Here is a 19,555-nt window from a genome sequence, read left to right as displayed (position 1 = left end):
ATTTGTTATGTCAATGGAGGAGATTGAATTGTCAAATAAATAAAACTGAGGAGGTTGGAGTAAACCAAAATTCAGAGGCTGAGTCATCTATCTCTATGGCTGAACCATATGAATATGTTGAAAGATTGAATTTCAGAATGCGTCCAAGGAAAAGCACCACTATAAGATCTCTCTCTAGCTTTGTATATTGCAATTGAATTTTTTCATATTTTTATTCATTAAAAAAGAAACTTTCTTCATAACTTTCATATCATTGAAAAAAAAAAATATTCATATTATTTTAAGCACTTAAGTATATATGTTTGGATTGCGCGATCAAGATTAAGGGAAGATCAGTTTTCTATATTGGAATTGATTCAAGAACAACATTATTTTCATATTTGTTCAAGGCTTGTATTTTGATCACCAATATAGAAAATTGATCTTCTCTTTCTCATGATCATCCAAACATATACAAAAATCTTTTCAATGATATGAAAGTTACGAAGAAAGCTTCTTTTTTTAATGAATAAAAATATAAAAAAATTCAATTGCAATATACAAAGCTAAAGAGAGATCTCACAGGGGTGCTTTTCCTTGGACGCTTTCTTAAATTCAATCTCTCAACATATTCATATGGTTCAGCCATAGAGATAGATGACTCAGCCTCTGAATTTTGGTTTACTCCAAGCTCCTCAGTTTTATTATTTGACAATTCAATCTGCTCAATTGACATCTAACAAATACACAATTTATATCACAAAATTAATTTTTTAAGTTAAGTAAACAATAAATTAATTTCACATTAAATTAATATCACAAAATTAAATTTTACTCTTTGATGTGTGTGTGCCTAAATAGTTTGATTTGTGATCGTGCCTATGAAAGAATTCCACACTTATTGGACAAAACAACTTAGAACACTGAGTAACTGTGAATACAGCATCCAATATGTATATTATATGTAACCCCTCATGCACGATTCACAAATCACATGATAACCAACAGTAAATAATAGCAATAGCATAGAGCAAAATATCATATTTGACGGTAACTCAAACATGCACAAGATTTCAACAGAGCTAACGATTGACAGTTATGAACATAAAAGAGTTTGATATATGTTCCGAGTATTGCACATCAAAACACTAGTATCATACATCCATAAAAAAAATTCCAGAATAATGTCATCAAAAGAAAAAGTTGAAGTTGAGGCAGTAACAGCAACCCACCAATTCAAAAACTGCAAAAATCACAATAATTTTTTCATCAGAACCATGAAAAACATGTACAAAAAAGTATATATAATTCAATGCATGTTTGGTACCTCAATCAAACTAAATGTATCAACGATAGCCTCCAGATCCACGACGCTCATATGGTGCAGCACGATCACGATCCCTGTCACGTCCACCACCATCCCTATCGCGACCACCATCCCTGTCGCGACCACCACCATCCCTGTCACGACCACCACCATCCCTGTCACGCCCACCAGAAGAGCGATCTGCATTCCTATCAGGACCATAGCCACCACTATATCTACTTTCCCTGCCACCATACCTTCCTCCTCTTTCTCCTCCTTCACTGGGACATTCCCTTGCAAAATGACCCGGTTTACCACACTTAAAGCATTCCCCACCATTAGACCCTCGACTACCTCCATAATCTCGGCCACGATTGCGATCACGTGAGTCACGACCACGTTCTCGGTCATCATCTCTACTTGACCCTTGAGGCTGAGCTTTATCAACAGTAATAGTTCGACCATCCAAGTCGATTCCATTCATAGCCTCAATAGCCTCTTCCATTGCTTCCTTGTCATCAAATGTGACAAACCCAAAACCACGTGAACGTCCAGAGAACTTGTCAACCACCACCTAAATCATAATTTTTAACGCCTTAAATACCAATGAATAATTGTTAGCAAGAAAATGTGTGTTGGGGTGGGGGATATGTGTCTAGCGTAAGTGCTATTTGTATGAGTGAGAGGAGTAAATCTCAACCATACAATTATACATAGAAGGTTGAGATTAAAGGTTTTTAATAGTCACATGACAAGTTTAAAAAGTAAATTCAATAGAAACTCAATTTTATCATGGGTCTGTCTTGAATTGACTTATTTGAGCTTATTTACTGCATAAGCACATGGAGGCGGTTTGTGAGAGCTTATAAAAACATCGTATGATATGTCCATAGACTATCTAGGACTAGGATAGCTTGTGAAATTAGTTTGCCTTTATTTTAGCTTATGTTATAGAAATTTTTTATACATACACTTATATGGGAAACATTAATGCCATAAGTGCTTAATTAAGCTATTTATCCCAACAGAGCCATCACCAATATCCTTATGTTTGGTTTGCCCAATTTTCCAAGAAATAAGTTCATTTACTACAATTTTGTGCAATGTTAACAAAGAATATAAGAAAAATCGCAGAACTTGGAAAAGTACAGTCGGATACACACATATTACGCAAAACAACTAACAAGCATGAAACGGTAACAAGATGATAACAACGAACAGTAAAAATGTGAAATTAATTACCTTTGCCTCAAGCAGCTTGCCATACTTTTCAAATGCATCCTTTAACTTTCTATCAGATGTTGACCATGCAAGGCCACCAATGAAGCAACGAAACTCATCCGCATCAGACATTTGAAACTGCATATTTGTAGGAAAACTAGCATTACCCCCAAATATTTAAATTAACTGTAGTGATCCAAATCACATCCCACATACACGAACAAGCAGAAGAAAGAAACACAATCATTCACACGTCGCCTGAATAAACCCAATCAAATTCACCTCAAATATACAATTAAACGTCTGTGTAAGATCCTGAGAGAACTAATTAAAAAAACGGCTTTGTCATAGTACTGTCATGTAGAACCACAATTGATGTAGAAGTACAACTATAAGAATATTCTTGCAAAACCCAAAACCCTCGATCCCCTAAAATGATCATAGAACCCAATGGCATTAGCTTTATTACATTTCTCAACATTAGGGCCAAAACCAAAGTAATGAACCCAACAATCACATGATTTCCATACATGAATAAAAACACAACCCACTCCCGTAGAGATTCAAATCCCAAATCTCATCCCACATACATACATAAACAAGTAGAAGAAATCATACACATTCCACATGAATAAACCCAGTCAAATCTCAAATACACAATTATATATCTTTGTGAATGAGTTTTTTTGTCATAGTATTAATGATAAAGTAGAACCACAAATGAAGTACAACTACAACTAGAAAAATATATTTTTGCAAAACCCAAAACCCTCAATCCCTAAAATGACAAAAGAACCTAAAAACAGTAACTTTATCACAATTCTCAACATTAGAACTAAAATTAAAGTAAACCCAAAACCCTGAATCCCTAAAACGATAAAAGAACCCAAAGACAGTACCTTTATCACAATTCACAACATTAGAGCTAAAATCAAAGTAAACCCAAGAACCCCACAATTTCCATACAAGAATCTAAACAAAACCCATCAATTTTTTAAGAAATAAAATTAGCAAATGGTAATAAAAACATAAACTTGAATCGAGAATATTCGAGTACTGAAGTGAAGAAGAATGAATGAACATCTTAGAACAATACCTAACGTTGAACGTGAACGAAGATTTGTTCGGAGAAAACGGTGAAACAGAGAGATACACAGCCGCGCAGTTTCAGATTCCGCCTCTCTTGTGTCTGTCTCCTGGTTAGATACTTTTACGTCTTTAGGTCTGCCACTAAATCGCACGTGCCACTAATATTATATATATCACTTGTACAGGTACTACTAGTAATATTTTTTAATATGATCTTTTCTTGACCAAAAATAAAAATAAAGATTTAACATGTTTTTAATCCTAATAAATATTTTAAATTTTATTTGGTTTTTATTAAAACTTTTAGTGAATTTTGGTCTTTAAATATTTTTCATCACAATTTTGTATTAAATGTATCCTACAATAAATAAATAAATAAAACAAGTATTAAATGTATTTGTAGAAAATATTTAAAATTTCGAATGATACATATGATAATGTAGAAAATGATAGTCGCTTGTTGTTTTATAGGCTTCATCATATTGAGTCGGAAGAGTTTAGGTAATACTTTCAAAGTAACTCTCGACGGGAGAATTCAGACTATTCAAGAAGAATCGAGCAATTCCCGCTCACCCAAATGTTTTGCCTTATTTGACAATTAGCTTGGGAGGCAAAACACAAACTTTGGCTCTAACAAAATTTTCATTATGATCTTTCAGACATATGTCTATACCTACTTTACCATCTATAAAAGTTGCATCAATGTTACACTTGATTTTACGATAAGGCGGTTTCACCCACTAACTATTGCAAGAGAGATCTTGTAGCACATGTAGTTGTATGCTTCAGTTTTCCCATTGCCATTGATTGATGAACATAACAACACGTTGATATATCGTTGTAAAAATAACCTCATCACATAACTTCAAATTCCAACTCTTCCTTACACTTCACATTGTTGTACACCACATGGAATGCTTTACCCGAGACAATTGATTTGTAACAATAAAGAAAAGATCAAACATATCATCAACGGTCATCGCATGGTTTCAAAGTTTCTATAACAACTGGGCAAGTAACAATGCCAAACATTTTTTGCCACGCATCACTACGCGTGCAATATTGAGAGCATTCTCCACATAAAAATTTTCACCATTGGCGGGACGTCCAAATTCCAAGCTAAAGACCAATCACCAGAACCATTCACACGTAAGTAAGAAGTATCGATTAAATGAGTAATAAATAGGTCCTTTATTTTAAATGACCTAACTGTAAACTTAACATAGGATAACTAAAAAAGTAACAATGCAACAAGTTAGTAACTGAAAAATCTGCTTATTACCCAAAACTTAAAAAACCTAACTATTACAAATGCAACTTAAAAAACCTCTAAACCTCTAAATACATTTTTCCGTCGAAATTTTATGTCCAAAATCTTAACATCACACAAGAGTTTCTAATTTGCAAAACCCAAAACCTTTCAATACTAAAATGACCAAAGAACCCAAAGGCAACCTTGTAACAAAGTGTAAGTTAACATCGGCTTATAATCATCAATGGATGTCTTCCTTGTATATATATCATTTTGTTGGCCAAACCTGCAATTGGTTTCTCTTGCTTATGCTGGGCTATTTGGACTCAAATTCAATAAATTTATTATACTTTTTTTTAGCATATCAAATATCTTCTGTACGTAATTACAGACACTTGTTAACAATAATATTTTAGAGACATTCGTTAACAAGAGAATTCCTTACAAAATATTCTAGAGACACTTAGAAGTTGAGCATTCTTAATAAATATTTTTTACACACATCAACTAAAGATCGAAACATAAACTAAATAATTAAAAAATTCAATATAATTTGTGTCACACTACACTAGGTTTTTGGTTAAATCAGGCACGTCTTGGGTTTTAGAAGGTTCTGTGCAAAATATAAAAGTGACCCCTTAATAAAAAATATTACATTTTTTTAAAAAAAATTGTCGATTTAAATTGCATATAATATATAAAAAAATCATCCTTATTCTTGTAAACATATAAATTATCAATATTAAACCAATTGCATTAAATTAAATGAAACAAGAAATACAAAATAATTATTTTTGTATATAACGTCAAAAAGAAACATCCTAATCTAAGATTAAATTTTATGCAAAGATTAAAGTGGACTAAAACTATATTTACTAGTATAGAGAACTAATCTATCGATACTCATATGATATTTTATGAACATTAACAATATATAACTATTATTTTATGGCCTAAAAATTAATTTATTAATATACATCTGATATTTTATAGATATAAATATTATAGGACCTCAAAATTTTGAGGCATGATGCCGTCACATATCCCGCATGTGTGCAAGACGGCTCTGGGTTAAATCAAGTCACAAGTGTACTTCAGAAAGGTCAACTGTAACAGGTGCTACTCCTTAACAATGATGTAAGACTAATTAAATATCAAAGATATCAAAAAAATGGACATGCAAATTATATGAATCGGTGACTCACACCACGCCAAACAAGAAGATATGCCTCCACCACAAAATCTCTCTAACCATAAATATTCATTCGGTGATGTATACAAATTCATGAGTTAATTAACAACTATTTTTATCATTATGTAAGGTATTGTTACTACAATCTTATAGTAATTGAAATGGAGGAAGTAACTTGTAGTGGAGATTTGGAAATAAACCAAGATTCCTTAGCATTAATTAGAGAGACAAAAGATGAACTACCACGTTGTAAATATTCACAGTTTCAAATTCAAAGACAATTAATTGACACGTCTTTGAAATTATGTAACTATGCTTTATCCCGAAATGAAGTTGAAGAAAAAACAGAAATTGTTATTGGTATACATAAGTTGAAGTGCGTGAAGCTAATTTTTGTAGAAGTCTTTGATAAAATAGAGAAATGACAGCAATGCAAAGATTGACTATTTGGCATTAGTAGTTGACACGTTTCAAACTTATTCTTCAAGGTGTCAACTTAAGGATGTCTATTTGGCATTTTTTTATTTTTATAATAAATAGTAAAATGATTTGAATATATTTATGTCCCAAAAAAAAAATTGAATATACGTTGTAAATTGTCTTCATAAGTTACAGGAGAAAATTTATGAAAACGACTTATGAATATGTATTTTCATAAATTTTCTCAAACAATCTCATAGTTCTATTAACTCCTGCAGTGCAAGAGTATAAATCCGTGAAAAATTTGATATTAAGATCGATTTATAGTTTATTGTGTCTAATTATTCAGTTAATTAACAAAAGCATTTAATAATTACTACATGTACAACATGTTGGATCATGAGAGGGCAGACAGCCAAAATCTATTGGCTTCGATACCACTATTTGGTTTATGAGAGGAGTTTATTGGTTCAAATACCACTGTTAGGTCATAAGAGGACAGTTGGAAAATCATTCACATTGGACTCACAATATTGTTAACAACAAAAGCGCTTAACAATTACTACATGTGCAACAAGTTAGATCATGAGGGGACAGTCAGAGTCCATCGGCTCTGACACTATCATTGGATCATGAGAGGACAGTCGAAAAATCATTTAAGTTGGACTTAAAGCAACTATACAAATGAGTTGAACACCGTGCTTTTATTAAAAACTTTAGGGTATTAAATTTATGAAATCTCTCATTTATAAAATGTTCAACTTTCACTTTTCCAAACAATATGAGACCTAACCCACCTCACATTTGCCATGAGATAAATTCATGAAAATAATTTATATTTGATAAAATTTACAATTTGTTGTGCTAAGTTATTGAAAATCAATATCGATAATGTTTAACAATAAATCACATTATCACATTAGATATCTTAATATTATGTGTCACCAGTTAAATACCACTTTGATATTTACCTTTCACCTTTTCTTTCTTTGTAGCATTATTTAATTTGTCCTTCTGACACACATATCTTATTATATATATATCTGTGTGCTGTGATAGCTGAATGCATATTAGCAGATATACCATATTGTATTCTATACTTAGTGATGGCTCCCTTTGTTTTTTTGTCTCTTTTATTCTTATGCTTAATTGGAGATTCTAAGGGTCAGCTTAGAGTTGGTTTCTACTCCAACACATGTCCTCAAGCAGAGGCCACTGTCCATGATGTTGTTAGACAAGCTGTTGTTTCTGACAACTCCATGGCTGCTGGTTTGCTCAGGCTTCATTTTCATGACTGCTTTGTTGAGGTACAATATTTCCATCCATGGCCAATGTTTCTGTGTATTACTATTTTTTGGTTCTAACAGTTTTTGATGTAATTTGGATGGTTTATTTTTCAGGGATGTGATGGTTCAATTCTAATAGAAAATGGTCCACAAAAAGAGAAATCAGCAAATGGACATCAAGGTGTTAAAGGTTTTGATGTTATAGAAAGAGCCAAGGCAAGATTGGAAGCATCTTGTCCAGGAGTGGTTTCTTGTGCAGACATAGTTGCATTGGCAGCTAGAGATGCAATAATCATGGTCTCTTATTGTTGAAGAATTGAATGTTCATATCTTTGTTCTTGTAGATAGTTACATCATGTTTTTCTATAAATTGGTTATTTCTGTGCGTAACTGTATAGACTAGTTTTTGAGTTAGATAATATCACATTGGTTATTTTATTTTCTTTTAAGAATTTTAACGCTGCTGCAGGCAAATGGACCTTCATACCAAGTTCCTACAGGGAGGAGAGACGGATTGGTTTCTGATGTTTCACTTGCAAAGGATATGCCGGATGTTAGTGATTCAATTCAGCAACTCAAGACCAAGTTTCTGAACAAGGGTCTTACAGAAAAAGACCTTGTCCTTCTCAGTGGTACTCTCTCTCTCTATCTCGACTATATTATATATATACGACACTGATACATCGACACTTTAATATTTTTAAAAAGTAAATGAATTGAACATAGTGTATGTGCCTATATCAAACATCGATGCCTGAATATGTCTTCTGAATACGTCTTCAATCAGAAATGTCGGTGCTACAAAGTTTTTACATAAAAGACATGCATATTTCATGCAGAGTAGATGAGATATGGTTGTTGAAGTGGTAAAGTAATATGAATTAGGACAGAGGAAAGATAGATAAATAATCACAAGAAGACATAGTAAGCCATACCAACCACATGATTTAGTTTACTCAATTTGGGAAATTGATTGTGAAGGATTACTGTAACTTAATTAAATATGATTATAACTTACAATATATTTCAACAAATCACCAAATCACATTATTTAAGATTTTGACAAATTTTCAAGATTCAAGAAATGTTGACATCAAATCTACTACTCTTTATTTAATGAGCCTGATAATGACCCAACAATAAAATAATACAAAAGGGAGCTTGAGTCTTTAGGACTATGTTCATTAACCATATCTATCATGTGAAATTCAGTTGTTGTTACTTGTTAGTAATTTACACTGAAAATTATGACTAATAAAAAAATTGTAATTATTAGTTTTTACCCCTTGATAATAACAATAGTATACCCTTGATTGAACCATATTAATATACCATGTATGATCTCTAGCTAGCTTTGATTAATTTTTTGGTTTGGTTTCACCTAATTTGCTTGATAATGACACACAAATGTCAAGCCAGATGGTATTACTTGGTTAAAAATGGTGCACAAGTAACCCTACAGTTGTAAACCATATTGATAAATATATCTATCTGTCTTTATTATTATTATTATTATCACATTCTGATTACTACATGAGAAAATATTTTTGGATTAACATGTGATTTTCCTTTTCAATCACAATCAAATACATCATCATGGTCTATGCTAATAAGATATGATAAGATAGTAAAATATTTGAATAGACTTTACCTTATAATTTTTAAACTCATAAAATAACTAAAATATGCTAGAAGTTGATGTGGCTGATAATCAGAGATTCAGACACGTTAAATAAGTGGTTAGAAATTCGAACCTGATTTCATGCATAGAAAAAATTTGATTGAGATGCGAAAAAATTAACTTGTATATTCAACAAATTTTTCGGCGAAAAAATCACTCATAAATGATAGAAGATATTTCTTACTTAAAAAGTTATAATATGAATAAAAAATGTTAAATAGTGGACTCTAATATGAACAAAAGGGGTGACACATTTTTTGTACTTTAGTGTTGTAATTGCATTTGCAACTTGTATACTTTAGTGTTAGAAATTATATATGCATATGTTTTTAGTTTCTAACCATATATTTGTACAAAAAAAAAAATTCAGCTGCACATACAATTGGAACCACAGCATGTTTCTTTATGACAAAAAGACTATACAACTTTTTTCCATTTGGTGGTGGATCAGACCCAGCTATTAGTCCATTTTTCCTTCCACAACTAAAAGCAAAGTGTCCTCAAAATGGAGATATTAACACACGTTTAGCCATTGATGAAGGGAGTGATAAGAGATTTGACAAAAACATATTGAAAAATATAAGGGATGGTTTTGCAGTGTTAGAATCTGATGCAAGGCTTAATGATGACATAGCAACAAGGAGTGTCATTGATTCATATTTTAGTCCCATGAATCCAATATTTGGACCTTCTTTTGAAAATGATTTTGTTCATTCAATTGTTAAAATGGGACAAATTGGTGTTAAGACAGGTTCTGCTGGAAACATTAGACGTGTGTGCTCAGCATTCCATTGAGTTGAAGACAAAGTGATTACATAAATTGTTCATCAAAATTCTTATTACTGGATTGTGTATATCAGTAGCTACTATATGCCTATATATGTAATTGTTGTTCACAATATTAATTGTGATGTGATTTTTATTTATACAATTCTTGTTTATTTAGTTTTTACAATGCTTTTTTTGTTAGTATGTTAAAATAATCCTTGAATAGGTACATAATCCTTGTTTATATATTCTCCAATGTCTCTATTTTATTACAAAAAAGTTTTGTCGAGTTGGGTTCAAAATTCGGCTTGAGTGCGAACAAAGGTACTAATAGATTATCCAATAAAGAAGTTTTTACGTTGATAGTAGAAGTTAAAACCACATTGTTGTAAGATATGAATCAACTCCTTACCAACTGTTACAAAAGGTTTTGTGGAGTTGGGCTCAAAATTCAGCTTAAGTGTAAAAATAGGCTTTTACAAATCATCCAATACAGAAGTTTTCGCGTTGATAGCAAAAGTTAAAACTACGTTGTTGCAAGATATGAGTCAACTTCTTATCAACTGAGTCAACTTTCACATACGTTTAAAACGTTCGATATGATTTATAATGGGATTGTTAAAATGAAATAAAAATATGGTATATATTAGCATTGGCATTAATTAGAAGACATGAGTTGGTGAAGCCACCTTTGAATAAGTCAAAGGTATCAGAAAGAAATAGAAGATGAATATTTTTCATACTAAATATAGCAAAGCCAAGAATGTTATAGTTAATTAGAGTCAAATACTATCTAAAGGGTATATGTATCACTAAATCTCGTTGGCTCCCATATTTTCATGCTACAAAAACGGACAATGCTTAACTCAGGTTGTAATGCCTTCCCAAAACCCAACAGAAGAAACCAAAGAGGGAACAAAAGACAGATAGAAAATATTATCTATCTTTCTTTTCATTCCTTCTTTCTATTTTCATTTCATTATAAACATATCTTATTTCTTTAAATTTTGAACATCTTTGATATTAGGTCATATTCATCCATATTGAAGGCTATAAAAATCAAAACAGGAGCATAGGAGCAAAAAATAAAGTATGCCACCAAGTTCAATCAGAAGAGCCCTTGGGGCAGTAAAAGATCAAACAAGCATAGGACTAGCTAAGGTTGGAAGCAGCGCGTCACTTGCCGACCTTGATGTAGCTATTGTGAAAGCAACGAGGCACGATGAATATCCGTCTGAAGAGAAGTATATAAGGGAGATTTTGAGCTTAACATGTTACTCTCGGGCGTTCATTAGTGCATGTGTTAATACGCTCTCAAGGCGTCTCAGCAAGACTAAAAGCTGGACAGTGGCTTTGAAAACTCTTGTTTTAATTCAAAGGCTTCTAACAGATGGTGATCCTGCTTATGAGCAAGAGATATTCTTCGCAACTCGACGCGGGACTCGTCTTCTCAACATGTCTGATTTTCGTGACAGTTCAAAATCTGATTCTTGGGACTTCTCTGCATTTGTGAGGACATATTCGTTATATCTAGATGAAAGGCTCGAGTACAAGATGCAAAGCCGGCGTGGAAAGCGTAGCATGTTTGGTTTTGACGAAGAGGAGGAGGAAAGGGAAAGAGAAAAAGAAATGGAAATGGAAAGGGAAAAGGACAAGGATAGAGAAGTAAGATCCCCACCAGCGCGTGAAATGACGTCAGAACAAATTTTTTCCAAAATGCAGCATTTGCAATTGCTGCTTGAGCGCTTTTTAGCATGTCGTCCCACAGGTTTGTGATCACAAGACCCTAAAAAATTTGCCTAACAAAATACCCTTTTTTCCACTCAAATGTATTCACATTCTTATGCATATCACTATCATGGACAACTATAATTTTTTCCTATTAATGAACACATACTAGCACACATTACATGTATAGAAAATATTCTCATGGCTATCTGTTTCAATGCAACAGGGGTAGCAAAGAACCATAGAATTGTGATAGTTGCTCTTTATCCAATTGTCAAGGAGAGTTTTCAAATATATTATGACATATCAGAAATACTAAGCACCTTAATTGACCGTTTCGCCGATATGGATGTCGCAGACTGTGTTAAGGTATATGACATTTTCTGTCGTGTCGGAAAACAGTTTGATGAACTAGACCTCTTCTATGGATGGTCCAAGAGTATTGGAATCGCGCGCTCTTCTGAGTACCCTGAGCTAGACAAGGTCACACCAAAGAAGTTAGAGGTTATGGAAGAGTTTATCAAAGATAAGAACGCCTTAGCACAAATCAAGAAAGTTGATGTACAAGAAGAGGAGAATGAAATAGAAGAAGCCAAGGAACCTGAATCCGAACCAGAAGAGGATTTGAATGCAGTCAAGGCCCTACCGCCACCAGAAGAACCAGTTGAAGAGGTGGTGGAGGAAGAGCCAAAAGAAGAAGAGCCTAAAGAAGAAAAAATTGTGCAAACCGAGGGTGATTTGTTGAATTTAGGAGATGATAGGACACCTGAAGAACATGGGGACAAACTAGCCTTGGCTTTATTTGACGGGGCTGCACCAGTAACGGGCGAAGGTGGAGTAAAAGCACTTCCATGGCATGCATTTGATGAGGGTGCAGACTGGGAAACCGCGCTGATACAATCCGCTAGCCACTTAGGGAACCAACAACCTGCATTAGGTGGAGGGTTTGATACCTTATTGTTGAATGGGATGTATAAACAAGCAGAAATGAATGCAGCCATGCAAGGAGTAGGATTTGGTGGTAGTGGAAGTGCTAGCAGTGTTGCACTTGGTTCAGCTGGAAGACCTGCAATGCTAGCATTGCCGGCACCACCAACATCAGGAACTGCAAGTGATTCTACTTCAGGATACATAGATCCATTTGCAGCTTCATTGGCTATTGCACCACCGTCTTATGTTCAAATGTCAGAGATGGAGAAGAAGCAAAGGTTATTAGTTCAAGAACAGAACCTTTGGCAACAATATGAAAACGATCGCAGACAAGGACATGCTGCACTCAAAAACCAACATGGTAACAATAACTCTTATGGGGGAGGGTATCCACAAAACTATGGCAATTATCATCGTTGAGTGGTTAACTTTGTAATTAGTCAGCACTATTTTTCCTCATCACACATTAGAAACACATTGGTTCTCGAATCTTGTTAGGACATTGAAGATTAATGTCTATATACACTCTCTTTAATGTCAATATCCACACTCCTACGAAAAATCGTTGTTTTAATTTCTTTGCCTCCTTTAATTTCAGAAAGTAAGTAGTCAAAATCATTCATTAGTAATACTGTGTCCCTCAGCACAAATAAAAAACGATGTCAATCCTTCTTTAGGTAGATTTGATAAAAACAATAATCAATTATAAACTACGTAAAGTAATTTGATTTGATTCAGTTCAAAGCTAAGCTTTGTCCTTATTAATTCAGTTTACGGTTTTATAAACTACATACTCAACTTGCAACAGTGCCAAACATGTAATTTCATTAGTTTTGGTATTCTGATTGCATGCCTACATACTTTTATTGTAGTAAAATTACTTTGGAATCGCTTGTATCATAAAATGATTGAAAGATTAAAAATTAAATTCTTTTCAACTTAATTCTCATAGTGATAGTGATGGAAAATTGAGACTCATTTCTCTACAAACGTAGGCGCCTGACATATAGCTATACCTTAACCTAAACTCAAACAAACAACTCAACTAAAACAGAGAGCTACTAATAGAGGGAAAAGGGAGAGAAACCATTTCCCTACAAGTAAAGATTTGTTCAACGTCATATAGCTTAAGCTATTATGTTCATCCAAGCCAAGCCACACATTAACAAAGAAACCATTTCCCCACAAGTATGGATGTGTTCCATATAGGTTAAGCTATTATGTTCATCCAAGAAAATAAAATCATACTGATTTCCCAAACATTGACAAAGAAAATACTTAAGCTATTAAGTTCATCAAAGCCAATCACATTGATTTCCCACACATGAACATAGAAACCATTTCCCTACAAACATAGATGTGTTCCTTACCTTGATTTCCCACACATTAACACAAACACTATGGGCAACACAGAAAAAATCCACAATTTGTTTCAGCTGCTGAACTTAAAACCCAAATTCCTTAGTAGTTTTATTTTTACTTTAGAATGTGGCGATGATATAAACTAGAACTAACACCAAAGCCAACACAAACTAGTAGAGATGATATAAAATCTACAATCTTATCATATCTACGGATTATATTATGCATGAGCAAATGATATAAAAATTTGTGGAATCATTCAAGGAATTGATGGAATGGAAACAAGTACTGGATTGATATTAGCAATAGCTTTCACTTGTCAATCACAAAAGATATTTCAAATAACAATATATCTATCATAAATCCATAGAGAAACAAAATCTTCCAACAACACCAGAAAATAAAACATTAAAACAACAAATCCTAATTCTCCACCTAGAAGAGAGATGTTCCCTTTCCCTTCTTGTCACCACCAATCTCAAAATGCTTGCACCTCTGCATAACAAAAACACATACATAATTAAGTACCAATTACTACAAACAACCATATCAAACCACAAAATAACATTTTTCTTTCCTTAAACTAAATAAACTAACCTTGATTGCATGTTGAGAAACATGTTTGCAACCCTGGCATTGCAACCTCAGAACAATTTTCTTGGTGGTTTTTGCCTATTCAATTCAAATCAAACACAACCCAAAATTACCAAACAATAACTCAAATTTACACTCAACTAAAAAAAATCAAATTTTCATTCAACTAAAAAAAAAAATCAATTTTTACATTCAACTAAAACAAAATCAAATTTTGAATTCAACTAAAAAAATACCCAATTTACAATTCAACTAAAAAATTAAAATTTACAAAATTAAACAGCAAAGGGGTGAAGTGTTACCTTCTTGTGGAAGACGGGCTTAGTCTGACCACCATAACCGGACTGTTTGCGATCGTAACGACGCTTACCTTGAGCGGCGATGCTATCTTTACCCTTCTTGTATTGGGTAACCTTGTGAAGTGTATGCTTCTTGCATTCCTTGCTCTTGCAGTAGGTTTTCTTTGTCTTTGGAACGTTCACCTGCAAATTATTAACAACAAATACAATAAGGTTAGTTATCAGTGTTAACGATTTGGGAGGAAGGAAGAGATAACGGTGGAGAAAATTACCATGATGGCGGCGCGTGGATTGGGATCTCGAAGATGTGTTGATTTTGTGCGCCGTGAAAATGAAAACTTGACGGAATGGTTTGTATTAAGAATGGTTTTGGGAATTAGGGTTTCGTGGATGGGCTTTTCTCGTTGTATGTAAAATGGGTTTAAGCCCAAGCCCAATAATATGACCCGGACAGACTTTATCCAATTTATTTTAAATGCACCCCCTTAGTTTCTAGTTTAACATTTTCATTTGGTAAAAAATAAAGTAAATCAAAATTATGAAGGGTAAAATGTACCAAAAAAAATCATGAAGGGTAAAACTTAGGTGGACTTGCACTTGGTAAATTGGTAGTTCTCTCACAAAAGTAATATTTCCTTTGGTCATTTAAAATATATGTTGTAACAATTATACTCTATTTCAATTGTTCAAAGATTAAATAGACAAATTGGTATTGTGATTTTTTTTGTTACTATTATATTGGTACGAAATTTTCACCGCCATTAATAATGACTAAGACTCTACGAGACTTAATGATGTATTATCAATATCAAAAAGAAAAAAGACATAATGATGTGGATTGATTAAGGGGCCGTTAGCAAGGAGGGTCACCACAACTTAGGAAAATTAGGGGTTCCAAATTTGTATATAAATGTACAAAAATTTCATCTATGTAATTAAACGTAATTAAATTTATTAGACACGTTTTTAGGGCGGTGTATTCAATTAGGATTTTAATGGATTTTAAAAGATTTTTTTATGATGATAAAATCCTGTGGTATTCAATTAGAGTTTTAAAAGACTTTAAAAAAGTCTAGTAGTATTCAATTAGGATTTTAAAAGACTTTAAAAAAGTTTAGTGGTATTCAATCAAGACTTTTTACAACTTACAAAAAGTCTTGTGGTATTCAAAAGTATTCTAATTTCGATGGATTGTTTAAAAAATAGGATTTTAATGGATTTTGATGGACTTTTTAGTGAATTTTGAGCTACAAAAAGTCTTTCCTCATATCATGAGATTTTGATGGATTCTCATTTTTTTTATTTCTTTCACCTTTCCTCATTTTTCTATGTTTCCTGATTATCTCATGTTTTTTATAATCGCTTATATTTTCTCCCTACCTCTCTATCATGTTTCCTCTTCCTGGTTATCTCATGTTGTCATGCTACCATAGATAGTGTCACGATTCATTATAGGATATAGACATTGAAAATATATACAGCAACAACATGTTTCAACAACAGCAACAAACCTTGTTCGTCATTTTTTTGGACCATTTCTATCAATTTGGTTCAAGCTAGCTAGTTTACAATGAGCTATACTTATGGGCGGTGATATATGCATTGGACAAGACTTGAAGCTGTGTAGTGATAAATTGTTTTTTTTTGTTTATTCATTATTTTTTTTTTGTAGAATTTTATTCATTGATTTTTTTATTATATTAATGATTGTTGATTTTTTTAAGGAATGATTAATTTTCATTTATTGATTCATTATTATTTTAGAAGGAATTTATATCGAATTTATTGACTCATTTAAATCTTAAAAGTCTATAAAGTACTTCAAAATCTCAAAAGTCTGTGTCATAAAGTCTAACAAATTCTTGTGTTAAGAATCTTGATTGAAAAAGTCATTCAAAAAAATATCATAAAATCAATACAATCTCACAAAGTCTTTTAAAATCTTCAAGATTTTTTTCTTCTAAAATTGTCTTGTGAAATCTTCTAAAATTGAAGACTTAAATGCAGTTTTACCCCCGCTCACTATAAGACAAACGGTAAGTGCAAATGACATGTATCGTACACTCCTTGTTTGAATGACTTGTACATACACACATGTTATTAATGAAGCATGCAACAAATTAACAATTAAAAATAATAATAATAATAATAATAGTAATAATAAAGTAGTATGTGTGTGCACTCGCGTGTGCATGCGTGCGTACGTGCGTGCGTCCGTGTGTGTTAAATAAATTATATAATTATTGTACCACCTCCCTATGCTACCTCTCTATGAGGTGGCCACCTACCTCCCAAATCCTCCTGAATAACAACTCTCTTAACGTCGGTTAGCCTACCGGCCCGTGAGTAGTAGCTGTATAGGATAACTCTACACTTCTTGTTCGAATGACTTGTACCTACACATATGTTATTGATAAAGAATGCAACAAATCAGCAGTTAAAAAAAAGTAGTAGTAGTAGTAGTTGTAGTAAAGTAATTTAAATTATACATAATTAACTTACCATAACGCTCAGCGGTGCCTCAAAAACAACGATGGATAAAGAAGTACAAATCCATCCAAGTACCACGACATGATGCTTCTTAGCTATAGCAAGTTGTATAACTAAGAAGATCGATAAAAATAAACCCACATTGATTGCCATAAGCAATTTGAGGGTTAATCGCTGTAATTAAAAACAAATTAAATACCTTAGTAACAATATGGTAAAAAACATCTTAATAATTTGTAACAAATTTAGAATATAAATCATTTTTGCCTAAGCATCTCTAGGCGCATATACGATGTATAGAATGACATAGGTGATCTCTACGACACATCCAAAAGCGTTGATAGAAATAATTATAACGCCGTCCATCTGTAGGAAGACATAATACAACCAAAGCACACAAGAAAACAATGCTACCAAATACGGTGGCGAATGAAAGCTTTACGCGGTTCTTCTTTTATATATTGTAAAGTGGTCTCCAATATATATTTATAGCAAAAAAAATTAATTATAATTTTCATATATTAAATTGATAAGTTCAAAATATATTGTAATATAATTTAACGTATATTATTATTCTTAAATTTACTTACACCGAAGACAAAAATATTGCTAAAGAAATAAAGTTCCATACACAGTAATATGTTAGTAATAGTTAATATTAAAAGAAAAATGGTGAAGGGTAAAGATACGGTGTTAAATTTATTAAATGATTCACATTCATTAATTAAAAATAAAAATGTTAACTTGTACATTTTTTTGACACACAATAGGGCACCAAAATTTTATGGGTGCCAATGTTTCCTTTATTTATTTAGAGTGTGTGTGTATGTGTATGCACTCGTATGTGCATGCACTTGCATATGCGTGCGTGCGTTCGTGTGTGTTAAATAAATTATATAATTTTTATAACTGAATTTAAAAATAGACTTGCGGGAGTGTATTGGGTTGAGATTTTGAAATATTATTTTGACAAAAAATGTTTAGGAAAATTTTAAAAGATTTTATGAGATTTTACTGATTTTGTGGCATTTTAAAAGGTTCTTTTAAAAGACTTTTTTACAATCAGGATTCTTAACACGAGATTTTAACGGATTTCTAATACAAATTTTTAGATTTCAAATTAACAGACTTTTTTACTACATTTTCTTAACACAATATTTTAACGGATTTCTAATACAAATTTCTATATTTCAAATTAACAGACTTTTTTACTACATTTTCTTAACACAATATTTTAACAGATTTCTAATACAAATTTCTATATTTCAAAATACTTTATTGATTTTTAAGATTTCAAAATATTCAATAAATTTTAAGGAAAAAAATAATACAAAAGTGAACAAAAATAAAGGATTCTTTGCCAAGTCTTTCGCGCCCAAGTGTAATTCAATCATTTTATGTAGGACACCTTTTATGTATTCATTCTGCTTTGATCACATATTGATTTGAGCATTAGAGTATTAACCTACACTACTTGTATTCATCACCGGTGAAGAAACAATTCTTATAAATAAAAAAAAAAGAAAAAAGAAATCAATATAACTCAGGAATTATGAAGCAACGGAAAAAAGTATAACCAATGAATAAAAAAGAAATGTGACATTAGAGATTGTTGAAAAGTGGCATATGCATGATGTCTTGAGAATTTGAGTGAGGTTATTTTTTTTAAGGGTTCGAGTGGAATTGTTAAAAAAGCGTTGTATGTGTATTTTTAATTAAAAAGTCTCATAAAATCCACTCTAAGAAATAATCCTTCAAAATTTGTATAATTTTGAAGGCTTAAATGCAGTTTTACCCCCCCTATTTTGAAAAATGCGGAATTTTACCCCCCTATTTTAAAATGCGAAATTTTACCCCCCCCTATTTTATAATTTGTTGGATTTTGCCCCCCCACCAAAATTTTGCACAAAATATGCTTCTTAGCCTCAAGTTCAAAGCTTCGCACATAATTCAATTTG

General features: G+C 32.3%; 4 protein-coding genes across 5 annotated transcripts; 2 read left to right on the top strand and 2 right to left on the bottom strand.

Moving 5' to 3' along the window:
• Positions 1 to 1,005: 1,005 nt before the first annotated feature.
• On the bottom strand, positions 1,006 to 3,758 carry LOC123908224 (glycine-rich RNA-binding protein RZ1A-like). Of its 2 annotated transcripts, none has more exons than XM_045958793.1 (4): positions 3,603 to 3,758; positions 2,528 to 2,644; positions 1,307 to 1,859; positions 1,006 to 1,222 (listed from the first exon to the last, which is right to left on the bottom strand). In XM_045958793.1, the coding sequence occupies exons 2-3, from the start codon at positions 2,636 to 2,638 to the stop codon at positions 1,326 to 1,328; spliced, it is 645 nt and encodes a 214-aa protein (XP_045814749.1). In that variant the 5' UTR covers positions 2,639 to 2,644; positions 3,603 to 3,758; the 3' UTR covers positions 1,006 to 1,222; positions 1,307 to 1,325. The 2 variants fall into 2 exon arrangements, with proteins under 2 accessions (XP_045814749.1, XP_045814748.1); XM_045958792.1 differs by having other exon boundaries at positions 2,528 to 2,764; positions 3,603 to 3,748.
• Positions 3,759 to 7,504: 3,746 nt separating this feature from the next.
• Positions 7,505 to 10,442, top strand: LOC123908223 (peroxidase 43-like). Its single transcript, XM_045958791.1, has 4 exons — positions 7,505 to 7,766; positions 7,860 to 8,042; positions 8,215 to 8,377; positions 9,797 to 10,442. The coding sequence occupies exons 1-4, from the start codon at positions 7,566 to 7,568 to the stop codon at positions 10,219 to 10,221; spliced, it is 972 nt and encodes a 323-aa protein (XP_045814747.1). The 5' UTR covers positions 7,505 to 7,565; the 3' UTR covers positions 10,222 to 10,442.
• An 811-nt stretch (positions 10,443 to 11,253) lies between these two features.
• On the top strand, positions 11,254 to 13,272 carry LOC123904550 (putative clathrin assembly protein At1g03050). The gene is made up of 2 exons (XM_045954199.1): positions 11,254 to 11,962; positions 12,149 to 13,272. Exons 1-2 carry the CDS (start codon positions 11,287 to 11,289, stop codon positions 13,270 to 13,272), a joined length of 1,800 nt encoding a protein of 599 aa, XP_045810155.1. The 5' UTR covers positions 11,254 to 11,286.
• Positions 13,273 to 14,487: 1,215 nt separating this feature from the next.
• Positions 14,488 to 15,460, bottom strand: LOC123908225 (60S ribosomal protein L44). Its single transcript, XM_045958795.1, has 4 exons — positions 15,380 to 15,460; positions 15,111 to 15,290; positions 14,812 to 14,886; positions 14,488 to 14,709 (listed from the first exon to the last, which is right to left on the bottom strand). The coding sequence occupies exons 1-4, from the start codon at positions 15,380 to 15,382 to the stop codon at positions 14,650 to 14,652; spliced, it is 318 nt and encodes a 105-aa protein (XP_045814751.1). The 5' UTR covers positions 15,383 to 15,460; the 3' UTR covers positions 14,488 to 14,649.
• Positions 15,461 to 19,555: the final 4,095 nt, after the last annotated feature.

This window comes from Trifolium pratense, linkage group LG2 (assembly GCF_020283565.1).
Source record: "Trifolium pratense cultivar HEN17-A07 linkage group LG2, ARS_RC_1.1, whole genome shotgun sequence".
NCBI classification, from domain to species: Eukaryota; Viridiplantae; Streptophyta; class Magnoliopsida; order Fabales; family Fabaceae; genus Trifolium; species Trifolium pratense.
Note: the sequence above shows the minus strand (reverse complement) of the source record. Positions and strands in the feature narration are given on the sequence as shown.